General features: G+C 43.3%; 1 protein-coding gene across 3 annotated transcripts in view; it reads right to left on the bottom strand.

Moving 5' to 3' along the window:
- Nucleotides 1-12352, bottom strand: part of WLS (Wnt ligand secretion mediator) — a 100594-nt gene extending 88242 nt beyond the window's left edge. The window contains exon 1 of one of the 3 annotated variants that reach the window (XR_002079833.2): nt 11992-12352. Coding sequence is in view for 2 of the 3 variants with exons in the window: in XM_019448924.2 (XP_019304469.1) it covers nt 11992-12097 (106 nt within the window). In the remaining variant the exon portion in view is untranslated. The remainder of the gene's footprint in view (nt 1-11991) is intronic. The other 2 variants (XM_019448924.2, XM_019448925.2) reach the window with 2 other exon arrangements.
- Between the last annotated feature and the right edge of the window lie 1659 nt (nt 12353-14011).

Genomic DNA, 14011 nt, shown 5'->3' with positions numbered 1-14011 from the left:
CAGGGCACCTAACTTAGTCAGTAGAGCATGTGACTCTTGATCTCAGAGTTGTCAGTTCGAGCCCCACATTCGGTTCCATGCAGGGAATGGCGCCTACTTAAAAAAAAAAAATCTTAAAATAACCCCAGAACTCATACAACTCAACAACATCAGCAACAACACACACACACACTTACACAGATACACACACAAAATAATCTGATTTTAAAATGAGCAGAGAACCATTTGAATAGGCACTTTTCTAAAGAAGACATACAGATGGCTAACAGACACATGAAAAGATGTTCAACATAACTAATCATCACAGAGGTGCAAATCAAAACCACAGTGAGATATCACTGCACACCTGTTAGAATGGCTAGTATCAAAAAGACAAGAAATAACAAGCGCTGGCAAAGATGTGGAATAAAGAGAACCCTTGTGCACTGTTACAATGTAAGTTAGGGCAGCCACTCTGTAAAACAGTGGAAAACCTATGAACGTTCCTCAAACTATTAAAAATTAAATGACCATATGATCCAGTAATTCCACTTCTGAGTATTTATCCAAAGAAAATGAAAACACTAATTCAAAAAAATATATTCACCCCCATAATCATTGCAGCATTATTTACAATAGTCAAGATATGGAAACATTCTAAGTGTCCACTGATAGATGAATGGATAAAAAGGTGTGGTGTATATACACAATGGAATACTGCTGAGCCATAAAAAAGAGTGAGGTCTTGCCATTTGCAACAACACAGGTGGATCTTGAATGTATTATGCTAAGTAAAATACGTCAGACAAAGACAAATACCGTATGATTTCATTTATACATATACATGGCATCTAAATTCCAAAACCAATGAACAAACAAAACAGAACTAACAGACACAGAGAATAGATTGGTAGTTACCAGAGGGGAAGGCGATAGGGGCTAGGCAAAACTGATGAAAAAGTTCAAGTGGTACAAACTCCCAGTTCTAAAATGAAGCATGGGGATGTAATTAGTGTGCAGCATGGTGACTACAGTCAATAATATTGTATTGCATATTTGAAAGTTGCTAAAAGAGTAAATTTTAAAAGTTCTCATCACTGGGGCACCTGGGTGGCTCAGCTGGTTAAGTGTCCAACTCTTGACTTTGGCTCTGGTCATCATCTCATGGTTCATGGGTTTGAGCCCCACATCAGGCTGTGTGCTGATGATATGGAGCCTGCTTGGGATACTTTCTCTCCCCCTCTCTCTGCCCCTCCTTCTATTCACACTGATGCTCTCTCTCTCTCTCTCTCTCAAAAAAAATTTTTTTTTAAAGTTCTCATCACAAGACAAAACTATTTTGTAACTTTGTGTGGTAACCAGACTTATTGTGGTTATTTCACAGGGCATACAAATATTGAACCATTATGTTACACCTGAAACTAATATGATGTAGGTTAAATACACCTCAATTAAAAAGTCCATATTCATTCCCACTAACGCAGAGGATGCAGAAAACACACAGTGCTTTGTGATTCTGCTTACTTTCAACAAAAAGGCAGGAGTAAGAATTTACAATATAACCCTTGTACCCCTAGAATCATGAAAATATGGATGGCAATTATAACATCATGGGGCTCTCAACCCTATTTTCCCAATTTGAATTTTCTGCTTGCAATTACCTTCAGAGTCAAGAGGTGGCAGAGATGAAGAATGAACAATTTTGTTCTCTTTTGTATGCAAAAAGACCAAAAACATAGGGCATGTCACTTCCCCCAAACTCACTACAACTTCAGAATTACACCTGCCACAAACATTCCCTGAAAGCACAAAAGTTAGTCACAGACTTTAGACAAGGGAGCCTCAGATTGATTAAGTCTTAAAACTAAACACAAGGACAGTACTTTGATTGGATTAGTAAGGGCCATAGTCTTGGGTTGTTGTTGTCTTTTGTTTTATTGTTGTTGTTTTTTTTAAGTTTACTTTATTTTGAGAGAAAGAGAGAGAGAGAGAGAGTGTGCGCAGGGGAGGGGCAGAGAAACAGGGAGAGAGAGAATCACAAGCAATCTTCTTGCTGTCAGCACAGAGCCAGACCGGGCTGGAACTCATGAACCATGAGATCTTGAACTGATCAAGAGCCAGAGGCTTAACCCACTGAGCCACCCAGGCACCCCCGTTTTGTTTTGTTTTTAATTTATGTTTCAAATGTACAACATTTTTCAAGTAAGAGTTAGGGCATGTAGCATACTCAGCAAGCAAGGAAGGAATTTAGTTGTTTTAAATTCTGTGGTGTTCTTAAAAATTCACACACAACAGCGTAACACTGGGGCGCCCGAGTAGCAGTCAGTGAAGCATCTGACTCGGTTTTGGCTCCAGTCATGATCTGACTTAGAGCCCCATGTTGGGTTCTGCGTTGTTGTGGAGCCTGCCTGGGATTCTCTCCCTCTCTCCCTGCCTCTCCTACTCGCACCCTATAACTCTCTCTCTGAAAATAAAGAAAATAAACGTTAAAAAAAATTAAAAAACAAAAGAACAGCATAACGCTACATGTAATTCTATTGCTAAGAATATTAAGTATACAGATATTAAGAGGGAGGGACTAAGAGGGAGAAGACGTTAAAGTTATTGCTGTTTTATTTTCGAGTAACAGAAAAGTCAATAGAACTGTAAGAACCACAAGGTGGGAATTTTCTGCTCATTAGCTCTATGGCCTTCCAATGATCTTCACGCTGAAACTCAGAAGCACAGTGCTGATGAGCATTTGAATCTGAGTCCAAGCCATGGCTCAGCCTCCAACTGTATAGACCGAGTCCCTTCCTTTTCCTGGGACTCTGATTCCTCTTCCAAGGAGGTAGGACAAGATGGTCTCCAAGACCCTTTTTAAAATTTAATAGCAAAAGCCCCACAGCTTCCATTCAGGCCAAATATACATTAATATATACAGATAAAGTGGACCCAACAAGTGGCACTCATGGCAAGTAATAAGAGCACACAGCTTTAGAGCAGAACCAATGATCATATCAGCGTATAAAGTAACGATGCCACCAAGGGGGGCTACTGAGGTATGGAATGCCTCGCCTGTATCCCAGGGTCCCAGAATCCTGGGCGTTCTTCCTTTGTCCTGATGCTACCTACTACACTCCTGCATCTCTCTGCTACCAGTGAATTTTGGTAACAAATCGTGCCAACTGTTGTGCACTTAGAAAATGGCTTACTAAATCTCTACTAAAATTGTGTATAAACCAGGGGCACCTGGATGGCTCAGTTGGTTAAGCATCTGACTCCTGATCCTGGCTCAGGTTATGACATGGTTTGTGAGTTCAGGCCCTGCGTCAGGCTCTGCGCTGGTGATGCAGAACCTGCTTGGGATTCTCTCTCACTCCCTCTCTTTCTGACCCTCTAGTGCTCTCTCTCTTTCTCTCCCAAAACAAATAAACTTAAAGAAAAAAAAAAAGGCAGGGACAGCTGGCTGGCTCAGTGGGTGGACCATGCAACTCTTCATCTTGGGGTTGTTTGTATGAGACCCACATTTCCAGTTGGGAGTACAGATTACTTAAATATTTTTTTAAACTGTGTATAAAGTAAAGTAAAAGTAATGAACAGACCTCGAGTCAAAGCACATCACGGTTGAGGAGGGAGATGCCAAGGGGCTTTTGTGACTTGAGATCATTGAGACCACAGGTGGGTTCTGCAGTTCCAGTCAGGTTTCTCTCCACCGTGTGATACTGCCTTAAAATCAGGAGGTCTCTCTTTGGGAGGGGCTCAGCCAGGGCTAAAGCAGCAGTTTAGTTGCCCCCCCCCCCCAACCAGTTCTCAAGAGCTTAGCCTTATTAATCTGGGGTTTGCAAAGAAACTGAGCCAGCCATTTACAGATCCATTACCTTCTTTCTAATGAAAAATCATAACACTTTGCCAAAACAAATGTAATAACTTGGCATCTTCTTTCATTTACCTCTGCTTTCTTGGAAACGTGTATTTGTGGATAAAGCTGCTGAGTTAACCCAGGGAATTAACCAGAAGTTTAAGAAGGCCCTATAATTCCTAGGGGCTAGTGAAGAAAGAACACCTCTTTACCTGGAAATGTTAACAGAATGGAGTAGGAAGGAAAAAGAGGGAGCATAAAATTGCCCTTGGAGGCCCAGGACTTTAAAAGTCAGAGGAGACAGAAACACTAGCTCAGTATGCGGGAAGTGGGTGGTATCGGAAAAAGGTTTTGGAAATCCAAATACAAGCTGTGTCCCAAAGAGATGGCCTTGTATGTCTATAAAGGCCTTAGTTTTTCTTTCCTGAGTTCATATTCTACCCCCATCTTCCTTCCCCTCACCTGTAGTCAATAGCTATATTCAGGATCTATTCTGTATGCTAAGTCCAGGCAGCCTTCCGGTTGGAAGGTTGGTTCAGGAGGTTGGTTATTGTGACACATTTTCAGTAACAATTTTCAGTTCCTCTTTGCTATGTGTAATAATTTCTCTTTGGAGGGAGCTGAGGTGTTATTTTCTCAGGCCTGCACCCTCACCCCCGCCCCCAGCATGGCCTGCAAGCACTGGTCAACATTTACAGTGGCTGCTGTATTCAAAATCAGGATCATCTGTTTAGGAAGTAACCAAGACAATGATTATTAGTACCCGTGCAGTGACGGGAGTATGTGGTTTTGGAAAGAGGCAGAAACAGAAAAAGGGGAAACTAAGCTTCCATCTTCTATTAAACCTGTGTAGAGTCAATTTTATCACACTCCGCACCTTGTTTCCTATAGGAATTAAAGGTACAATAGGAGAGGGGCGCCTGGGTGGCTCTGTCGGTTAAGCGTCCGACTTCGGCTCAGGTCACGATCTCACGGTCCGTGAGTTCGAGCCCCGCGTCGGGCTCTGTGCTGACAGCTCAGAGCCTGGATCCTGTGTCTCCCGCTCTCTCTGACCCTCCCCCGTTCATGCTCTGTCTCTCTCTGTCTCAAAAATAAACAAACGTTAAAAAAAAAATTAAACAAAAAAAAAGGTACAATAGGAGAGTGGCATTAGACTTACAATATCTTTTAGAATTCAGTCAAAGATCATGCACTTGAGTGCCTGCCCTCTACTTTACTACCTCTGTCACCTCTGAAAAGTTCCTTAAATGAGCATCTAATCTATCTGAAAACTGGAGAAAGCATCTGCTTCTCTAGGTTGCTATGATCATTAAACGAATCAATACAAGTAAAATACTTTTTCCACTGCCACCCAATAAATCCTCAAAAAGCAACAAATCATAATAAACCAAATCCCTCACTACTGGTCTGATGACAATCTGATTATTACTTTTGCTCCCATATAAAATTTAATTAGAGGTAGAACATGGAGGAAGCGGGGAAAAGAGGTAGCAGTAAAAGGTGAAAAGGTGAGCCTAAGAATTTTTGTGTTCTAAAACATGAGTTGCTCTTTTCTGCTATTTAGCAATCCTTTTAGATTAGCCCTATTATGAGAATGGTAATTGCAAAACATTTCATCATCAGTTTGAAAATGCCAACACCTCAAGTTCCTCTCCACTCCCATCCCCCTCCCTATCCAGACACGTTCTCTCAGAAATGTCCACCTCTGGCACATCCGTGTATTCTATTAGGCTACCATCACAACACCCCAGAGAAGACACAAGACATAAATGAAACAGACATGATCATTTCACGCACATCTTGATGTTCCCGTCTCTTTTCATCTGTTACAGCCTCTATCAAAATTGAGAGCAGTAAATCTTTGAATAGACAAAGTCTATCAGCAGTTTTCCCAAAGAACAAAATGTACCTATTCATGGTGTCAGCATGGAAACCTCTAGTTTGAAATGCTCTCATTATTATGCATGGGTGTGTACACAAACAGAAATTATCCTTTGGGGAACAGAATTTTCAACTCTGAGTAAAAGGCTCTTCTTTCAACTGCTTGACCATCACTGCCAATCCACACCCTCGAAAATCCTCTCCAACCACAGCTGATTTCCTTCTCTCTGCTTCCTTTGGAAAAGTCCAGACATATATAACTACATAACTATGTTAAAACCACTAACCTGAGAAAATAAAATCGACTAATCTTCCTTAAAGTGGCAGAACTCAAACGCTTTTATGGATAATGAACTTGGCTGCTCAGCCAAATGGATGATTCACACAATTATAGGAACTAGTTAGAACCTGTAAGAAATTGGTCAGATGGGCATAGGCAGACTTCTCCAAAGGTGTCCTCCCATAGCCTTGGCCAGGCAGTTATGTAAAGCTGAACTCCATTTCATTCACCATATTTGATTTTTTTCCATTTGCTACGTTACCTAATGATTAAAATGAGACAGCAGTTGCATTTGTAATGTTACTCATCATCTTTCTGGCTTTAAACCACATTTATTCAATCTTAAAAGTCAAGGCTTTGAGAGGTGGGGGCAGGATAACCTGATGGTGGAGGACTGTGGCTCTGATGTCAGATCCACTGGAGCCCATTCAGAACTTTGACCCTGACTAGCTAGGTAATCCCAAATTACTTACATGTAAAATAGGTACACCACCACCAATCTGGCAAGGCTTTGCATGGATTAAATTAGATAAATGTGCACTGTGTGCCAGACCTTAACTAATGTTGAACATCTGTTAAATTATTTTAGTAATAAATTTATTTCAAGATGAAATATTAATAAAATTATTTGATAGTATAATTAACAGTGTTTCTCATTTCATGTGTTCTCAGATTCCCAGTAAGTGAGAATTATCTTGATGCTACAAACGTCATCACAGGAAATCCTTTGCTGGTGGACTTGGATTAAGAAGGGCTCTCTTCTACCTCTAGCTCTCCTAGGTTACTCAGACTTCAAGTTCCCTCTTTCCTAACCCCCAATCAGCACTGCAGCCCTATCCTGGGCACACAGCAGGCTCAAATCAATATTTTACATGTTAGGTATGAACTCTACCTAAGAACTTTCATACAATCTCAAATTCCAAATCTCCATAGAAACATCTTTATGAGGAAGATAAGGTAAGATTCTTTCCTCAGTCTATATGGATTAAAAAAAAATTTTTTTAATGCCAAATTATTGCGAAATGTCAACTAGCTAGGAAAGGCTTTGAGTCTAGATCTGAGTTCCAGGCAGGAGATTTGAAAACCTTACAAAGCCATACTCTGCATGATTATCTCAAGGAAATGTTTCTCACTTTGAATAAGAAAAAGGGAAAGTACCAAAAGAAGGCCAGACAGGCTCTATGGAAGGATTAGATGAAAGCTTGGTTTGAGATTGTTAGAACAAGCATTATTTTGTTGTAATAACCAAGTAGGTAGTTAAGTTTAAAAGTAAAGTAATGTAATATCAGCTATAAAAAATTTCCCACCTTTTACAAGAAGAATTTTTGAGATTGCACAGTACTCCTACAAACCACATTAGACACTCGGGTAGTTTAACAAAGAAAAAAAAATGACATGGTTCAGTCAGATACGAAATTTTACAAAATAAAAAAGGAGAATCAAATACAGAAAGTAATGTGGGCTAACATCAACCAAAAGCCAAGTGATTAGTTCTTTTTGAGATTTTCACCAGACACCCAAACACTGCAGGGTTACTGGCATCACATTATTAAAATATGCTAAAATATAATAAATACCACGAGCTTAAAACCTAATGTACTGGGAAGCAAACCTTTACATGCTCCGCCTAGCCTTTACATTAATTCTGCGTAATTTTATTTCTTAAAATCCTTGAACTTCCAAATAATAGCAGAAACAAAAATTCACAAGAATGGATCACAAACAAGATTATCAATAGTTCCCATTTAAATAGTAGTAGCACAATAATATGGGTTATATCACTGAAAAGCAGTAGAGAAGTCCATGTAAAAATTAAGTGATTATATATGCTTATATGTACACATAACATTCTCAGCATTAAAAAACAAAACAAAAAAGACTACTGGTATGGTAAGCTTTTCAAAGAAAGCAATTCTCCCTGAAGATACAATATTGGCAATTTGTTGATACTTCTTTGGAGTTTAAGTTTGGAATATTCTCATTTATGCTATGCTTAAAACAATGCAATCATTTTTTATTCATTCAGTTCTGATCTTCATACTCTTAACAGTTTTAGAACAGGTGGGAACAGTGACCTGCTTTTTTCAACCATTATATCCCCCAGACATGACTAATTTGAAGCTGAGCAAATTGCACATAATGGGCCAGGGATTCAAGTTCACAATTTTTAGTAGGCTGCACTCTTGTTTCAGGGCACATGGTTCTCCTTCCCTTCCCCCCTTCCACCACCCCTGCAGCTGCCTCTCCATGAACTAAATTCACCAAACATGAAATCAAAGGGAAATTATTTTTTGCATTTTCTGCAGGCTTATTTTCAAGGAGGATAAAGATTAGGCTACATCTTTAAAAATATTTTCTTTTCCTTTAGGGGTTCTTAAGTTTTTAAATACATTCTAAATTCTAAAGAAGCTAGCTACTTAAGAAACCTTCTCAACACATAAGAAAACAATAAGATGCATCATTTTATACTGGTTCAAAGTTTTTATAAAAGCATGGCATAATTCAGCGACATTTTAAATACCCCAAATTCCACCTTATAAAATATTGTGTTCTAGAGCCTTTTTACAAAATACCATTAAAGGTTTGCAGTATATAGACACTGGCACAAGAAAAACTAACAAACAAAACAAGCAGGAAACAAAACAAAAACTTGGTTCTCGAAAGGCCATTGGGGTAGGGAAGTGTGTAAGCTGGCTAAACCAAAACCCAATCCCTCCTATTTGCTTTTTATCTGATGTCTAAATTTCCCCCACCAATTCTAGAAGGCTGCAACCAAATGCCAGTGTAAAAACAGCATATAAAATTCTCCAAGTATTGAAACATTCGTACAATTTTGTAACTAGAGACTGAACTCATTGATCTACCAATGAAGAAAATGAAACTTGTTGGTTAACTGATTTGGTCACTTTGGGGTGCATGGTTTGTCATGACTGTTTGGTGGAGGGGGGAATGGATGGTTGTTTTTGTTTTGTATATACGTGTATGGAGTACTTTTATAATCAGGAACTTTGCCATTCAGAGCCTCCCCTTTCTAGGTTGCCATGTTTCCTTTCATGGGAACCAACAATGATCAAAAAGAAATGTAAATTATGTTGATATCACTTTCTCAATTAGCCTCTGCAGACGCATTAAAAAGAAGTGAAGTCATCCCCCCATCTCACACACACACTCAACACACACACACATACACACACACACACACACACACACACACACACACACACACACACACACACACACCCCTGACTTCCTACTTATCAGTGGAGTACTCTTCTCACTGAGAAGAGCGGAGAAGAGGTTTCTGAACTTTACTTCAACTTTCCAGCCTACAAACTGCTTCAACTACTGATTCCACTTGCCACTTTGTTGAAGTTCCAGGCTTTGCTCGGTTTCACCTGCTTTTCATTTTAGGGAAGTCTGGTGGGAAAACACTGCACTTACCTTTTGTTGATATTTATTTCCCATTTGGGGGTCTTGTAGTGTACCCAAGTTCCTTGATTTGTTTAACAGCAAAAACAAACAAACAAACATAAATACTGTCTAAACAGTTGAGACAAAGGCTAAGTCACTATTTAGTGTTTAAGGTGAACTGAATCTGATCTTTGCAGTCTACTATGGCCAGAGCAGGGGACATCGTCTTGGCAACTGAGGAAGAAGGGGAGCTAAGGAGTAAACTTACACAACTCCCCCCCCAAGAAGTGTTATAGATGTTTTTTTCTTTTCCAAGGAAATTGGAACTGCAACAGTTTACCTATTGAGAAGAATCTAGTTGGAGTTAGGACCTATCACTAACTTTTTGCGATGATTATCGAGTATGGTCACCAACCAAATTCTCTGGGCAAAACAACTCCTGGCACCACTTACTCTAGTCAAACCCCTTTGAATATAAAACTGTTCTGATCCTACAGCAACGTTAATGTCCAGCAGCCACTCACCAATGTCTTTGCACCTTTGCTCCACAGTACTAAGATCCCAGAAATTATACTAGTTCCGGAAGCGCCCTAAGAAACCCACAACAGTGGATAATGGGCTCTTCGAGGCTAGGAGATCAGCTTCTTAGGAAAAGAAAAAGAAACCCACACCAACAAACACCAGGGAACTATGTGTAATGGTTCGCTGCTTGTGCAAAAACCTCAAAGAGGATGAAGGTCAGACAGGGATAATAGGCCAATTTAATTCTGAAAGCACAAGGTGCAAGAAATTTTAATTATGGTCTGCCACTGAAATCACACAAGATCCAATGGCATCTAACTGCAACTGCTCATCAAGGGAGACAAGAGGTGTAATTGTAACCGCTGCATAATCACTGTGAGGGCACAGGGAAGGCTGCCTTCAGCTCCCAGCAGAGAATGTATTAAGAGCCTCGAAAAATCCAATACAGGGAAACATGGAGATTGTACGTAGCCAAACAGGAGCTCTTAACAGGAAAGCCAAACCCCGTTGTGTGTGTGCGCGCGCGCGTGTATGTGTTTGAGAGGTGAGGGTTCCAGGAACAAAAAGATTAAGCTGTTTGGCCCAAATTGAGAATATGGGCTTGTAAAACTCCGAACCCCTTTCTGCTTTGTGGATACATACGCAGAGAGAAAGGCATGATCTCCTCCAGAAATTTCTGCCTCGGTGAAGCTTCACCCACTCTCCTTTGTTTAAAACAATTAGCTTGGATGTTACAGTGATTTACAGAACCAGACTCCCTTTAATTTGTTCGCATCAAACCCGAGTCTGGAGACAAAACGGCACACACAGGGCTCGAGGTGCCCAAGCCTGTGCGGCTCTCACCACCACGCCGACGACGGCGCCCGCGCGGCGCTGACTCTCGAAAAGGGACGGGCGGAGAAAGCCCCTCCGCGGACTCTCCACTCCGCAAAGTTTCGCAGGTCCGCGAAAAAAGCAAAACCACCCCATCCGCGCCCGTTGCAAAGTTGGCACTTAAGTTTGTACCGGGATGTCCTAAATCCCAAGGGGGAAGGGGACGCGAGTGTGCGGCGAGGCTGGAGGATGGATGAAGAAGGAGAGACAGCCAAGAGGGAGTTTTTCCGAGTGGAAGATCCGTGAGACCATCTTCTTCACTCGGAAGCCTGTTTGGCTCCCAGAGGTCCGGGCCGCGCTCGCCAGGGGAGGCGCCGTCGCCGGGGGCCGGAGAGCTGTCACCTGCGGGGAGCCGCGGCGGGGGCGGGAGGCGGGAGGCGCTCTGCTAGGCGCCCTGGGAGGACTGGGGGCTTCAGAATCCCCAGCTCTGCGGGCTCTGAGAAGTGGGGGAGGGGAGATTCGCGAGAGGGCAGGAGGCCAAGAGCAACACCTTACGGATACGCTTTTCCGTTCCGACCTCTCCAACTTCCCGCAGCGCCAGCCAAGGACTTTCTCCCACCGCACCCCACGGCATCTCGCCTCCGGGCCCACCTCGCAGACCCGTCCGCGGCCGCGGCGGGGGGTGGGGGTGGGGGGATGCGGTGAGGAAGCAGCGGGCGCGAAGGCTGGGACCCCAAAACGCAAACTCTCACCCCCTAGCTGAGACGACCAAATGGGTTTACACAGGCAACGATCACAGCCCTGTAGCAGGACTCCGGGTTAGCGCCGGGCGCAGTTCCCTGACTCTTCTGTTGTTCCCAATAAAGTCGATTACGTTGCCCTCCGGGAGCTGATTGGGAGGGAACGGAGAGGAAAAGGGGGGAACGCGGGAAAAAGCGGGGGGAGCAGCAATCAACTTTGTAACCCAGCGCTTCCTCGCGCGATCCGTCGCCATGCTTAAGATTCCCACCCCCGCCACCCCCCTCCTTCCTTTCAAGTGGATACTGAAACTAGGCCAAAACTTTTTCCCCTCCTTTTCTCTTAGCCACTAGACTGGATTGTGCCCCACGGAGCCCCATGGAGCTCTGCTTTCTTAAGCACAATAGCCGGACTAATTAGATCATAGAAGCAAGGCAGTGATACTGTAACAAGTAGCCCGAGAGGCAAAGAGGGAAGGGGCCCGAAAAGAGAGAAAGGGGGAAAAGTTTGCAGCTCTCGCACTTACCAATCAAGCCTCCCACCAGAAAGGCGATGATTTGGAACACGAGCAGAATCCCACCAACAATGCACAGCTTCTTGGTGCTCATGTTTTCTATAATTGCCCCAGCCATTTTTGCGCCCCCCTTTTTCTTTCCTCCTTGAAATAAATGTTTTAGGGTGTGCTATTTGCCCCCTCTCCTCTCAGGCTCCCTCCTCCCTCGCCTCCTTTCTGGGCGCTGCAAAACTTCAGGGGTGCGGGAGCGCGGCGAGGATGGGACCGGGACGCACGGCGCCCGCACGGATTCCCCCGGCGCAGCCGGCTCGGGCTCCCCCAATGCCCGGAGCTGTGATTGTGGCCGCTCCGCCGCCTGTGGACGCTTAAAGGAGCAGGGAAGCGGATCACATGACGCTGCCTGCCTCCCTCCCTTTCTTCCTCCCTCCCTCTCGCGCTTCCTCCCTCCCTCCCTCCCTCTCTCTCTTCCTCTCCCCGTTGCCCGCCTGTGCGGGGCTCCGAGCTCCGGAGGGTGCTGGCGTCCCGACCCCGGTCTGTCTGGCAGCCTGTCCCGCCTGGGGCTGGTGTCGTTTGGGGGTTGATGTTGTTGTTAAGTGGGTTCCCCCTACCCCGCCTCTCACGTTTCCTTTTCTGGTGCGAGATTTAAATCACCCATGGACAGCTTTGCAGACCTTTAACTTACGCGTTGACTTTAGGAAACGGGCCCCACCCGCAACTGCTAGAACTCTCTTTGGGAAAGAGAAGAATTTTTTAAAGGGACCTAAAGATGCTTAAGTCAAAGCACAGAGATGCAGAATAGTCTTCGGCTTCCTTCGACCTGGTCCCAGCCTTAGTTATTGGGCATATACACAGCTAAATTTCCTCCGCTGCACCCCTGGAGGAATCCTGTGCTCCAGCCAAGTCAGACCACTGTTCATTATCCCCCATTCCATGAGTTTCCAGAGCCTTGATCCTGGCCCTTAAATATATATATTCTACTCCGTCGGAGTTTTAAACCTCATTTAAAAACCAGCTCGTCACCTAAGTTTCCAAATCACCTCCGTGTAGTATTTCCGTGAACTAAACCCCTACAACTCGTGTTTACATTCTTAGCTCCTATTGTGAGGACCTGTGTGTACATGTTTGTCTCCACAGAGCTGTAAACTCCTGGGGGATAGGGACCGAGTTTTATTCATCTTTGAACCCCACCCCCACCCCCCGTGGTGCCTAACAAAATTCTAGGTCTTGTAGGTCCTCCATAAACTTTTGTGGAATGAATAAATGAATGTGAAAGCAAGCCCACGGTTTGCATTTCAAAAGCCTGAAAGAGACCTTATTTGATTTAGATGGTACACTTATTTAGTTGCAATGTTTGTTGTCTCTTTGTGAGGATATATTTATATTTACACTTAACTTCTAGAGGAGAAGGAAGCTGAGACTCGTCAGAGATTTCCTGTTCTATCAAGCCTAAATTCCTGGACCTGGTTTTTCCATGTTCCATAAATAGGTCACTTGATCAGCACAACTCATTTGCCCAACAGACCCTTGGTTTGGTCACCCCCCACTCCTACACAAACAAGGTTTCTACCACCCACCGTTCCTTAGACACCTGGCTTCTTGTCCCTTCCCTCTATCCACAGCCTCTTTATGCCAAGGGAATACCCCAAATCCTCTCTTCTCTGCTCTATTTTTGAACTTGCATTGCCCTTATGGAAGATACCATGCAGATTACACTTAATAGAAGTATTCATTTCTAGTCTCCAGCTAGACTAGATACTCCTCAAGGACGGGTACCATACTTTATGTATTGAAAACCCATCTCCTTGCAGTCTAACAGTTCTTAAGAGTTCTGGGGATATAGTTGCTATTTATCCATTCATTCCTTCAACCTTTTAACCAGTAGGGCTCACATATTGAGCCCTTAACCTGTTCCAGGCTTTCTGTTTTAAGCCCTTGAGGATACCAAGGTATGAAGACACTCCTGTCCTGGAGGAGCCCACATCCAGCTGTTATTCACTGAATAGTGATTAATGACCTTTACTTTGGAGAACAC

Source organism: Panthera pardus, unplaced genomic scaffold (genome assembly GCF_024362965.1).
Source record: "Panthera pardus isolate Hobbes unplaced genomic scaffold, ASM2436296v1 HiC_scaffold_11, whole genome shotgun sequence".
Taxonomy (NCBI): Eukaryota; Metazoa; Chordata; class Mammalia; order Carnivora; family Felidae; genus Panthera; species Panthera pardus.
Note: the sequence above shows the minus strand (reverse complement) of the source record. Positions and strands in the feature narration are given on the sequence as shown.